Genomic DNA, 13,806 nt, shown 5'->3' with positions numbered 1-13,806 from the left:
TATGACTTTTGTGAAAAACATTTCCCACACTCAGGACAGGAATACGGCTTCTCACCAGTGTGCAATCTCTGATGTTTGGAAAGATCAGACTTCTGTGAAAAACATTTCCCACACTCATAACAGGAATATGGCTTTTCCCCCTCATGAAATCTCTGATGTCTGGAAAGATATGACTTTTGTGAAAAAGATTTCCCGCACTCAGGACATGAATACGGCTTCTCACCAGTGTGAAATCTCTGATGTCTGGAAAGAGTGGACTTCACTGAAAAAGATTTCCCACACTCAGGACAGGAATACGGCTTCTCACCAGTGTGAAATCTCTGATGTCTGGAAAGAGTGGACTTCTCTGAAAAACATTTCCCGCACTCAGGACAGGAATACGGCTTCTGACCAGTGTGAGATCTTTTATGCACATTAAGTTTGGATTTAAAACTGAAACACTTCCCGCACTCAGTACAGGAGAACCTCTTATCTGGTGGAAGGGCGACACCGTTCCTCACAGTCTGAGGTTCCTCAGGATAAGAGGAATACGATGGTCCATCTACACTGTGTGGTGCCGGGTGGACATTTGAGGTAGCCGGGTTTTCTCCTGGACTATACTGTGTGATGTCCTCATCTTCTACTTTACAGTCTGGAGACAAAGTGACACAATCCTCTGAGGTTTTCCTCCTCTCCCGTCCATCTACTAAAATAGAAATACAAAGATTATTACTAGACATCAGCAGATTGGTTCCCCTAAACTAGGACTCCGCCCACATCAGGCAGCTTTGTCTCTGAGGATCCTTCAATTCCCCCCTCAAGGTAACTAGTAAATGGCTCCTCTGATCTCCTACCAGTTCATTTCTTTATTCATGGACCTTAGTCAGAGAGTGAGGAAACAACGAGAATTGTCTTTTATAGGAGTGACAGTGATGAGGGGATTATAGGATGAGTGTCCCCTCCCCCTCTATCACTCATTGCCATCTTCCCAATACAAGAAGTCCTGCACTTCCTTATTTAGTCCATGATTTAGTCATGAATAACAGCGGGGCTGAGTCCCACCAGAGGTCAGAGAGTGAGGATGGGGGAGAACAACCAAGATGAAGACTGGACTGATCCTGAAGACCACCATCATTGGGTTACTGACTCCTCCCTCATTATCACTTTCTGTTTAAGGTTCCAAAGTCTGAGGATGTTATCACATTATTATCACAGGTGGTGAACGTACGTTGATACAGAGGGCTTGGATAGCCCAGGACCTTGGGTCCATTTAACTGAAATATACACCTGTATAAGTCCTATTTCCCTGCCTGGAGCACCTTTCAGTTTGAGGAGAGGTCAACCCTGCTGCCATTTAGGACAAGTAGATTGGGGATATATTTCCTACAAACTGCATAGAGGTCTTTAAAACCTGGCTTAAACGAGTCCAATATTGACACTAAATTGTTTGTACCTGAGGGTGATTGCATATATGGATAAATAATCCAGGAAGAGGACAATTATTTGCTGAGGGGTGATTATACCCCAAGAGGCCAAGATTGGAGCTATTTATAGCAGCCTTGACCTTGATGATGCAGCCGCAACCCAACACATCGGATGTAATACAAAAGTGTTTTACTTGATACTTATATAAATTCTGTATGGTGAATACGGAGATATTATCTTCCGAACAGTCTATGTACCACTACAGCCTTCCTGCCTAACACAAGTCACTGTTAAAAAGGAAACATCGGTCTGTTATGGTCTCTCAGGCCCTGAGGAAGCCTTAAGCGAAACGCGTCGGCTTGCTGGGGACCTACCGTGACCGAATCCAGCTTGAGACCCATCGTCCACCTACACAGGCTTTGTTTTTTCCGCTTCTAACCCCTTGCGGGATATGTTTCTATAATTACAGTGACACTATATATTTTAACAATTGTATGTTGTACTTGTTTGTTATTATACATGCATGGTTATCCATGCTTATTTTTTATTTGATAAACCAATAAAATGTATTTTTGATTTTACTATTGGTTCTACTTTTTGATCCTTCTACTCCCACAGGCCCGCAAAGCCCCGTCTCTTTCTGTCCCAAAATTTGTTATGACATTATCACCATGTAAAAGTCTGTCCTCCAATCAAATCATCAGATATAAAATGTGATATAAAATAAATAATAAATCGGTACAATCATGTAGTGTAAAGAATGGTGTATAAATATTCACAGAAACATTCACCCAATGGCAGCTTACATTCAGAAAGTTTCTTTCACTAAACACAAAAACAAATAAAAAATCAAATAAAATGCAGCACCAACAAAATTAAAATAAATTTCTTCACCCAAATCTGTAGACAATAAGTGGGAAATAATTTCCCTCCTCTCCTTCCTCTTCCTCCACGGTATATATGGGGGGGGATAGAAAATATGGGCGGAGCCTGCACAGGGACGTCCCATCTCGGCCATCCCAGGGAAGGGGTATCGGAGTGAAGGATCACATTGTGAAGCTTGTTTAGTCCGCACTGCTCAAGTGCCGGCTTTGTAATTCTATCATCTTGGATTTTAATGTTGAATAAAGCAGATAGACGGAGAGCCCTAGAGGGGGTGTTATTTTCTACCCTCCCCCCCATATATACCGTGGGGGAAGAGGAAGGAGGAGAGGAGTGAGCGATATCCCTAGAGGGGGAAGGGAGTCAGATGGTAAGGTGAGTGGAAGTGACCACCAGCACCTTTCTCATCTGCAATTTCTGCACTCGCACTTTATCATTTATATTGGCCGTGTCACATGACACACATTTCTATCCTCTTATTGGATGATCACATTACTATTTATTCATTTCCTGACACTGTTTAATAGATTTCATATTTTTGAATTGTAAGTCTGATTGTTACACGGCGCGGTGATATCGCACAGATTGGATTATTATTTCCCACTTATTGTCTACAGATTTGGTTGAAGAAATTTATTTTCATTTTCATTTGATTTTTTCATCAGATATAAAATGTCCAGCTGGTAGGAAATGGGTGTAACAAAGAGAATCCATATTATGTATATACAGTATCTGACAAAAGTAAGTACACCCCTCACAGTTTTTGTAAATATTTTATTCTATCTTTTCATGTGACAACACTGAAGAAATGACACTTTGTTGCAATGTAAAGTAGTGAGTGTACAGCTTGTATAACAGTGTAAATTTGCTGTCCCCTCAAAATAACTCAACACACAGCCATTAATGTCTAAACCGCTGGCAGCAAAAGTGAGTACACCCCTAAGTGAAAATGTCCAAATTGGGCCCAACTAGCCATTTTCCCTCCCCGGGGTCATGTGACTCGTTAAGTGTTACAAGGTCTAAGGTGTGAATGGGGAGCAGGTGTGTTAAATTTGGTGTTATCGCTCTCACTCTCTCATACTGGTCACTGGAAGTTCAACATGGCCCCTCATGGCAAAGAACTCTCTCAGGATCTGAAAAAAAGATTTGTTGCTCTACATAAATATGGCCTAGGATATAAAAAGATTGCCAAGACCCTGAAACTGAGCTGCAGCACAGTGGCCAAGACCATACAGCAGTTTAACAGGAGAGGTTCCACTCAGAACAGGACTTGCCATGGTCAACCGAAGAAGTTGAGTGCTTTATGCTCAGCGTCATATCCAGAGGTTGTCTTCAGCAAATGGACATATGAGTGCTGCCACATTGCTGCAGAGGTTGAAGTGCTCAGTCCATATGCCGCACACTGCATCAATTTGGTTTGCATGGCTGTCATCCCAGAAGGAAGCCTCTTCTAAAGATGATGCACAAGAAAGCCCGCAAGCAGTTTGCTGAAGACAAGCAGACTAAGGACATGGATTACTGGAAACTTGTCCTGTGGTCTGATGAGACCAAGATAAACTTATTTGGTTCAGATAGTGTCAAACGTGTGTGTCGGCAACCAGGTGAGGAGTACAAAGACAAGTGTGTCTTGCCTACAGTCAAGCATGGTGGTGGGAGTGTCATGGTCTGGGGCTGCATGAGTGCTGCCGGCACTGGGGATCTACAGTTCATTGAGGGAACCATGAATGCCAACATGTACTGTGACATACTGAAGCAGAGCATGATCCCCTCCCTTCAGAGACTGGGCTGCAGGGCAGTATTCCAACATGATAATGACCCCAAACACACCTCCAAGACGACCACTGCCTTGCTAAAGAAGCTGAGGGTAAAGGTGATGGACTGACCAAGCATGTCTCCAGACCTAAACCCTATTGAGCATCTGTGGGGCATCCTCAAATGGAAGATGGAGGAGCGCAAGGTCTCTAACATCCACCAGCTCCGCAATGTTGTCGTGGAGGAGTGGAAGAGGACTCCAGTGGCAACCTGTGAAGCTCTGGTGAACTCCATGCCCAAGAGGGGAAAATAATGGTGGCCACACAAAATATTGACACTTTGGGCCAAATTTGGACATTGTCACCTAGGGGTGTACTCACGTTTGTTGCCAGGAGTTTAGACATTAATGGCTGTGTGTTGAGTTATTTTGAGGGGACAGTAAATTTACACTGTTATACAAGCTGTACACTCACTACTTTACATTGTAGCAAAGTGTCATTTCTTCAGTGTTGTCACATGAAAAGATAGAATAAAATATTTACAAAAATGGGAGGGATGTACTTACTTTTGTGACATGCTTTATATAGCAGTGGGTAGAGGGGAGAGAGCAGAAGTATGTAATGTACAACATAGAGTATATATTGCAGGGGTCAGGACTCATAATATTGGTATTCAGTAGTCAGTGGTGGATTACATGTATTTATGTCATGTATGTATTTAGTGTTAATGACCAACCTGTGCTGATCTCTGTAGGAGTGTCCTCCTCTATAAATGTCCCCGTTATTCCATCCTCCTCCATAGACTGCTGATCATCCCTCACATACATCTCTTCTTCTTCTGCTTTAACCTCAAATTCTATATCGATTGGATCTCCACTCTAAACCAAGAAAATGAGAGAGAATATCATCTGGAAGATATAAGCTTTATTATTGTGATATTATTTATTAAAGAAAAAAAAAACACATCCTTCCCAGAAGTCCATGTTCTAGATGCTCCAATCCACCAACCTTGTAACATTGAGGGATGGTGTGACCTTCCTGTGTGGAATCCCGGGAATACAGAGGACGGGGACATCTCTCTGGTGGGTTTCTGTAGCTGGATGACTCCACCATGGTGTCCTGGTACAGATCTTTGTGTTCCTTTAGAAACTCTGACTCCTTCATCATCCCATCCTCATCATCCTCCTCTTTTATCTCTTCTTTAACCTCAACTTTAGAATCTCTCAGGTCTCCACTCTGAATATATAATAAAAATGACATCAATGGTAACAATGCAGATAATGTACAGATCCTAATGATATTATCAGTGATTGTTCCTCATCTACCTGATGATGGTGAGGGATGGTGTGACCTTCCTGTGTGGAATCCCGGGAATACAGAGGACGGGGACATCTCTCTGGTGGGTTCCCATTACTGGATCCATCTGTAGGAAACACACACACTGACTGAATACATTGTTTCTATGGGTTTATCAGATGATGGGGGATCTAGGTGGAGCCTCCGTACTGCTCTCTCCTTTACAATAAAGTCTCCTCTTACCCGGTGATGTGAGGGGCGGCTGATTCTCAATCATGACGTCCTTGTAGAGATCCTTGTGTCCTTCTAAATACTCCCACTCCTCCATGGAGAAATAGACAGTGACATCCTGACACCTTATAGGAACCTGACACACACAATGATACAGTCACCATCCAGACACATCCCAGGTCTGTTACTGGATAATGTCCCAGAATTCCCAGCACCGCTCACCTCTCCTGTCAGCAGATGGACCATCATGGTGGTCAGTTCTAGGATCTTCTGCTCTCTGTTCCTCTCAGGTATCGGAGAACGAGGTGGAGGCACCATGGCGGGGCTCTGGGTCCTGCTCAATCCCCCCGAGATTGGCTCTCCACTAGACTCCTTCACTACAACACAATCCTACAAATCAGGAGAAAGATAAACCGATATCAATCACCTGACATCATCTACATGTCTATAATAAGAACATGGTCTATTGACCAGACTAGATAAGAGTGATGTCATGTGACCTCCCAGAATCCTCCTCACCTCTCCGATCAGCAGGTAGATGATCTCCAGGGTGTGGCTTAATAACCTCTCAGTCATGTGACTCTGATCCTCCTCCATCCTCATTTGTGTGGTCATGTGATCTATGCGGGTTTCTCTGTAGATGGATAATGAAGAATTATCTGGATTGCATTGGTTGGACAATATTAGGATGGGGATATAATTGGTTATAGGCGGGTTGCCCCCGGTGGGAATTGGAACATGTAGATTGGGTTAATTAAGGGGATCTTTTTATAAAGAGTGGTCACAGGTTCTCTCAGACCATCAAGACCAATGCAGAGCCCAAAGCCCTTGATTGGACAGGAGGAGGGACAGTACACTGCCAGAGTGTAGGGGAGAAGAGGAGAGTGCCGGTATTGAGAGATCAGCGGATTGGATAAGTAAAAGTGCTTTTACCATGTAACCCTTGAAGTGGGGCTGCCCCCATTATACAAGGGTTAAATGCTCATTTGGGTTTTGGTCATTTTTTGTTTCCCCAGAGAGAGGCTTTAAACAAAATTACATTTTCACACACGATAAAATCTGCATGTTATGCTTGTAAAAACAAAGCGCCCCCCCCCCCCCCACACACACACACATACACACAATTATGTCAACTCTTAAAATTGTGTCTCCCCATGAAATAGTGTCTAAATTCACTACCCAACATGGTGCAAAGACAACGCTATAAAATCGCCTACAGGTCAATCGTTCAGAGAAACCCGGTAATAACGGCCCCAGAATCATTGCTCTCACTCTAGTGTGCGGCCAATAACCCCCTTTGTGACAGCGTAATATAAATGACTGGTATTCTTTAAGGAGACATTAGGGGTCTATTAGACCTCCACCGTCACCGATGGACACCAGTGAAGCTGATGAAATACAGATCAGGATCAACCAGCTTCGTCACTGACTACAGTGACCAGGGAATGATGGCACTGAACCTGGAAGTGATGAAATGCTCGTCTCTTCTGGATTCATTCCCCAGAGAGGAGATCTGAGAACTGATCACCCTCCACTCCATCCACCATGCCGATCCTGGGCCTACAGGAGGGGCAGGCACATGGTTAATATAGTGAGGCATGGGGATATTTGTCAGACATTTCAGAAGAAGGGTGTGAAAGGGCAAATTTCAGGAGAAGCCGAACCCCAATCTCATCCCTCCTTACAAGAGACTGCTAAGGTGAGAAGATGATTGGTGGTAAAGGTGACAAATCACCAGAATGAAGAGAATGTTCCGACCCCGTAAGTGGGGAAATGTTCTGAACCTGAAGGGGTTACTCTAGGTTTTACACACTATATATGTGTGTATCATCATCTGCTGGAGATAAAAGAGGTCACAGTTACTATGGAAAAAGAGGACGGACATGACAGGGGGGGGTTGCTGGGTGTAAATAGAAAATAACATCTTATTACCCAGTGGTGGGATTCAGCCGGTTCGCACCGGTTCGTGCGAACCTGTTACTAAAAATTTACAAGTTCGCAGAACCGAAGCTGAAAGCTGACTCTGATTATGTCACTGAGCCTGTGTAGTCAGACTTACAGTTCAGTGTTCAGCAGACCCGATCCGACTCTGCTCTGCCTTTGGCTGCTTTCTCGCTCTGCTGCGGGGAGGCGGGCAGGAGTCCACACACACAGCACTAGTTGCTAGAGCCGCTTGGCGTCTAGCAACCAATGACGTCACTTCTTTCTCCTCCACGCCGCAGCGCCGCCTACTCGAATTTGGCTCCGCCTCCACCCAAGTTCATTCAGCGCGGTTTAGCACTGCGGGCTGCAGCACGTGAGGTAGCAGCATGGTGGCTGGAAACATTAAGAGGATTCTGGAGGGGCCCAAATAAATGTCTTCAGCCTTCAGGTATGAGTTACTGTCTGACAATATGGCAAATGTTTTTATTTAAAAGGAGTGAAATAAGACATAAAATAAAGTAAAATATCACTTTGCATGTAATAGTAAAATGCCAACCCTTTGTTCTGGCACAGCTGCTGCTATTATTTGAAACAAAGATTCCTATACCATATGTGTCACACTTCCCAGGTGTCAAGAACAAATCCTCCTACAGAGCGAACACTGCTAATATGTTCGCTCTTCAGGAGGATTTGTTCCTGACACCTGGGAAGTGTAACACACATTGTATGGGAGTCATGGTAATTGTATTACAAAGCATTTTAAATACCTAGGCCCCTCGACCTTTAAAAAGTGACTGCACTTAACCACTTCTGGACCGGAAGATTTTCCCCCTTAATGACCAGGCCATTTTTTGCAATTCGGCACTGAGTTACTTTAACGGACAATTGCGCAGTCTTTCGATGCTGTACCCAAATAAATTGACGTCTTTTTTTCCCACAAATAGAGCTTCCTTTTGGTGGTATTTGATCACCTGTGTGATTTTTATTTTTTGTGCTATAAAGAAAAAAAAAACAATATTTTTCACATTCTGCTATATAACATTCCCTTTAAAAAAAAAATTAAAAATCAAATTTTTTAATAATTTTAGGCCAATTTGTATTCTGCTACATATTTTTGGTAAAAAAAATCCCAATAAGCGTATTCTGATTGGTTTGCGCAAAAGTTTTCATGTCTGCAAACTAGGGGAAAGATTGATGTCATTTCTATTTATTTTTTTTTTACTTGTAATGGCGGCGATCTGCAAATTTTAGAGGGACTGCGACATTGCGGCGGACAGATCGGACCCCTAATTGACATTAGATAAAAAAAATTACACCATGCTTGAAAGTCGGAACTGGTTACTAAAATTTTTGCATCCCACTACTGTTATTACCTCGTCTGCTGCCTCGTCCAGCAATATCTACTCTCTAATTCCTCCCAACTCACCTTTCACCCGAAAATGTCCCTTTTATACCTGACATCACTTCCTGTGACATAACTTCCTGTCTATAACTGACATCACTTCCTGTCTTCCATAGAGACTTCCTGTCTGGGTAGAAGTGAGATCACCACCTTGTGGAGCTCAGAGGAACTACATGCTCGGATTAACAGTTTGGTAATTAGTTCCTTTTTTTTTTTTTCAATCAATAGATTTTTATTGGTTTCATCAAAAAAGACAATAACAATGAAGTTACATCAACTGGATGTAGAAAACAAGATAGAAATAAGCAAGAGAAAACATACATAAGAGAAAATATATATTTAATGGTGGAATTATGGTTTAGACTTCCAAATGGGAAGAAAAGGGAAGAGGTAGCCCCCGCCTACCCGGCCCAGAGCCCCAAGGGGGAACAATGTCACCGAGTCGGGTGGCGAAGCCACCCCCCGTCCCCCCGCACGGGCAGCATTGTACAAAGCTTCGTCATTTATTTCTAAAATAAATTGCTAAATAATTACTGTGGTCTATAGGGCCACGCCATCCAGGCTTTTTTCAATTTGTGGTAGGATAAGTTATTCAGAGAAAGAGCTTTTTCTAGTTTATAATTCTCATTCACTAAACGTATAGTTTCAGAAATGTTTGGTGTTTCAATGGTTCTCCATTTACGCACTGTTAAAGTTCTGGCAGCTAGGAGGAGGTGAAGAATTATTTGTCGGAAATTGGGCGGATAGTATTCTAAGTTGAGGTTCAACAGGGCCAATTCTGGTCTAGGTGGGGATAACATACCCGCGGTGGACGCTATACATTTAAATATGGCATTCCAAAAGCTTGTTAAAGAGGGGCATTCCCAAAGGATATGTTGAAGTGTGCCAATTTTTCCGCACTCTCTCCAACAAAGTGGAGATATAGCTGGGTTCATTTTAGACAATGTGGTGTAAAATACCACCTGTTAGTAATTTTAGTCATCATCTCCCAGTGGTTAGTGCAATGTGACAATTTATGAGTGGAGATGAGTGCTTTTTGCCACTGTTTAAGAGTGAAAGATAGGTTAAGTGAATTTTCCCATTTTTCCATGTGTGAAGATTTTGTGGTGAGGGTATTGGCAGTTAGAATGGAGTAGAAGACGGATATTCCTTTGGTTTGGAGGGGGAACGTAGTGAGAAATTTCCATGCTTGGGTATTGGTGGGTAGATCTATGATCGGGTGTTTTGCCAATAACAGTGTTAGTTTAGAGATGGTAATGGACAGATCCTGGGGAGGGAAAATTCTTCTAGAATTTCTTCTGCTTTTTTGAGTTTTTCCTCAGCGTAGAATTGTGAGGTTGAGGACAATCAGTGGCGGCTGGTGCTCAAAATTTTTTTGGGGGGGGGCGCAAAAAGAAAAATGTAATAGGTATTGCTTCGCGGCAAAAAATGCGGTAAAAAAATTGCGTGACTTTGAGGTCATGGTACAGGCATGGCACAGGTGATGGTACAGGCATGGCACATGTGATGGTATAGGCATGGCACAGGTGATGGTATAGGCATGGCACAGGTGATGGTACAGGCATGGCACAGGTGATGGTATAGTCATGGCACAGGTGACGGTGTAGGCATGGCACAGGTGACGGTATAGGCATGGCACAGGTGACGGTACAGGCATGGCACAGGTGACGGTATATGCATGGCACAGGTCATGGTCAGGTCAGGTCAGAGGTCGGCTTCAATCCCTTACCTACTCTCCTGGGCTGCCTGCGAGACCTCCACGGCGCTGCTCCTCTTCTCGAGTCTTCTTCTGACGGTGGTGGGATTTGCGTAACCGGTCCGGCGGTGCTCCTCTTGCCTCTTCTGTCTTCTGATCTGTCCGGCGGGAAGGAGATCGGGCGGTGACGGTGCGTGACTGACGCATGCACCGGCACCGCCCCCATTGCGACGTCAGCGGGGTCACAAGGCTGGAGACTGGACCAATCACAGCCAGGATATCACGAAAGTGGGGGTGTCCTAGCGCAATGACCTGTGCCCAGGTTACGCCCCCAGAAGGCAGCCAATCGGCGCCTCTTCTGGGCCCCCCCCCCCCATAGCCATCACATAGGCCGGCGAACGCAATTTTTTAAAAAAAAACGTTATTGTTCTTTTTGTAATTTTTTTTCCCTTTTTTTAGGGGGGGGGGGGGGCGGCGCCCTGGCGCCCCCTATGCATGGGCCGCCACTGAGGACAATCCATAGTTCCCCAACTCTATTGTGTTCAATTTTTTAATCTTATGGTCGAGTAGTTGAATAGGGATGTTGTGCTTGGAGAGGGTTTTGTTTTTGGTGATATGTTAGAGATAGCTCTCCAGGCTTGGAGTTAGGCTTTAATAGTGATCGGTAAGTTCGTCCATTTCCAGGGGATCCAAAGATAACTCAAAAGTAAATGTATCAGGTTTTTAGTTGGGACTAGATGTTCCTCTAATAAGGCCCACTTAGGTTTTCCATGATCTATGAACCAATGTTTGATTTGGTCTAATCTTGACGCCCACCAATATGCTTGGAGGTTAGGTAGTCCTGCACCTCCCATAGATTTGTGGGCTGTAAGTGTTTCGTAAGCTATTCGTGCTTTTTTTCCTGACCATATAAATTTTGTGATAAGGGTGGTGAGAGATTTAAATTGAGACGGGTAGGGCTCTGAATATATAAAGGATTTGGGGTAGGATAATCATTTTTATTACTGCCATTTTTGCTCCCCATGTCAGAATTATGTTGGACATAGATTTGAAATCATCAGAAATTTTTTGTTTTAGGGATTTCAGGTTTTCATGTAGAAGGTCGGAAATGCGGGGGGTGATTAGAATGCCAAGGTAGGAGATTTTTTCCTCTGTCCATGAGAAGGGGCAAATTTGTTGTAAATGTATTTTGGTGTCGTGTGTTACATGTAGGTTAAGGACTTGGGATTTGGAGTTATTCACTTTATAGTAGGAGATTTTACTAAAGTTAGCTAGAATATTATGTGCTTCTGGCAGGGATCTTTCGGGGTCAGTCATCATTAAGATGATGTCATCAGCGAATAATGTAATACGATGGTCAGTGTTTCCTATATTAAAACCTTTAATAATGGGAGACATTCTTATCGCTTCTGCTAGAGGTTCAATAGCCAGATTGAAAATCGTGGGGGAAAGGGGGCATCCCTGTCTAGTGCCATTTGAGATTTGAAAGGGTTTGGATAAGGTCCCAGAGGTGTAGACCCTGGCTGAGGGTTGGGAATAAAGTGCAAGGATGGCTGAGTAGATGTTACCCTCTAAACCAAATTTGTTCAGTACTGACGTCATATATTTCCAGTTAATCCTGTCAAACGCCTTCTCTGAGTCCAACGTTAGCAGTAGAAAGGCGTTCAACGTTTTTCAGCCATGTTGACAATGTTGACAACTCTCCTGGTGGCAGCTGACATTTGTCTACCAGGGATAAACCCTAGCTGGTCTTGTTGAACTAATAAGGGAATCATTTTTTGCAGACGTTTGGCAAGAAGCTTGGCGAAAATTTTTAGATCTGTGTTCAGTAAGGAGATAGGTCTGTAGCTTTCTGGTAGTAGAGGATCTTTAACTTGTTTGGGGATTGTGGTCACATACGCTCCCAGCATCTCTTTAGGAAATAAGGATGTTCTAATGGCTTTATTGAATGTTTCAAGGAGAAAGGGTGATAGAGTTTGGTGAAATAATTTGTAGTATTCACTAGGAAAACCATCTGGGCCTGGTGATTTTCCTTGAGGTAGAGAGAGTATAATTTTCCTGATTTCGTCAATTGATATGGGCTGATTTAGAGATTCAAGTTGTGAGTTGGTAAGTCGGGGCAGATTAAGATTGTCTAAGAAATTAGTTATATCTGTGTTTAACGGTTGGAAAGTCGTGGGGTCTGTATGCAAGTTATATAGTGAATGGTAATATTCCGCAAACTTGTTTGCTATGTCTTGGGGGTGTGTGATTTTATCATTAGTCCGAGCTTGTCTGAGTGAGGAGATTCATGATTTGGTTTGTCGGGTTTTTAGTCTATTTGCAAGTGCCTTACCAGTTTTGTTAAAGTGAGCATAACAGTGTAGTTTCAGTCTTCTGAATTGGATGTCATTTTGTTCCATTAGGGCAGAGCATAGTTCTGTTCTGAGGTTGGTGAGGGCGTCGGTGGTTTTGGGGTCTGGTTTGATTTTATTTCTAGTTTCGAGGTCATGGATTTGGGCTAGAATCTGGGACAATTTGAGGTTATATTGCTTTTTAAATTTTGGAATTTAGTTGGATGCATATACCTCTCATATAGGCTTTGTGAGCTCCCCAAATACACCAGGGGTCTGATACAGAATTGGCATTTTTATCGAAATATTCAGTTAGATGCTGGGAGATATGTTTCCTACAATCGTCCAATTGTAGATTCCTAGTGTTACACCTCCATACAGAATTGGCTCCCCTAGGGATTCCTTCATCTATGGTCACCTCCACTACTGCATGATCTGACCAAGTTATATCTTTTATGACCGCAAATGAGATCTTCCCCAGTAGGTGCCAATCTAGGAGTTGAGATCTTCAATGTTTAATAAGGGAATGAGGAGTGGGGGACAAGTGTTAGATTGGGGTGAGGAGGGGATAGCGCTGTTAGATGAGGGGTGAGGAGTGGGGGACAGCGTTGTTAAATGGAGGGTGTGGGGCGGGGACAGAGGTGTTAGATGGTGGAGGAGTAAGGGCAGCGGTGTTAGATGGGGGGTGGGGAGCGGGGGACAGCGGTGTTAGATGGAGGAGGGGGGGATGGGGGACATCGGTGTTAGATAGGGGGGGGTGAGGAATGGGGGACAGCAGTGTTAGATGGAGGGTGAGGAGTGGGGGACAGTGTTGTTAGATAGAGAGTAAGGAGTGGGGGACAGCGGTGTTAGATGGGGGGTGAGGAGTGGGGATAGCGGTATTATATG

General features: G+C 43.7%; 4 protein-coding genes across 4 annotated transcripts in view; 1 reads left to right on the top strand and 3 right to left on the bottom strand.

The window, feature by feature from the left end:
• The window catches only part of LOC309548838 (uncharacterized protein), a gene marked incomplete at its 3' end in the record, with an annotated part of 605,194 nt that overhangs the window by 51,642 nt on the left and 539,746 nt on the right, over positions 1-13,806 (bottom strand). The window lies entirely within an intron of this gene.
• Positions 1-13,806, top strand: part of LOC309550245 (uncharacterized protein) — a gene marked incomplete at its 3' end in the record, with an annotated part of 2,091,994 nt that overhangs the window by 1,758,705 nt on the left and 319,483 nt on the right.
• LOC309548831 (uncharacterized protein) overlaps positions 1-13,806 on the bottom strand; it is a gene marked incomplete at both ends in the record, with an annotated part of 260,742 nt that overhangs the window by 54,496 nt on the left and 192,440 nt on the right.
• LOC309548835 (uncharacterized protein) overlaps positions 1-13,806 on the bottom strand; it is a gene marked incomplete at both ends in the record, with an annotated part of 84,729 nt that overhangs the window by 15,762 nt on the left and 55,161 nt on the right. Inside the window, one exon of the mRNA XM_082248772.1 lies at positions 5,098-5,273. Coding sequence (XP_082104898.1) covers positions 5,098-5,273 — 176 coding nt within the window. The remainder of the gene's footprint in view (positions 1-5,097; positions 5,274-13,806) is intronic.

The sequence above is a fragment of the Pelophylax lessonae genome (genome assembly GCF_965119305.1).
Source record: "Pelophylax lessonae genome assembly, chromosome: 3".
Classification (NCBI taxonomy): Eukaryota; Metazoa; Chordata; class Amphibia; order Anura; family Ranidae; genus Pelophylax; species Pelophylax lessonae.
Note: the sequence above shows the minus strand (reverse complement) of the source record. Positions and strands in the feature narration are given on the sequence as shown.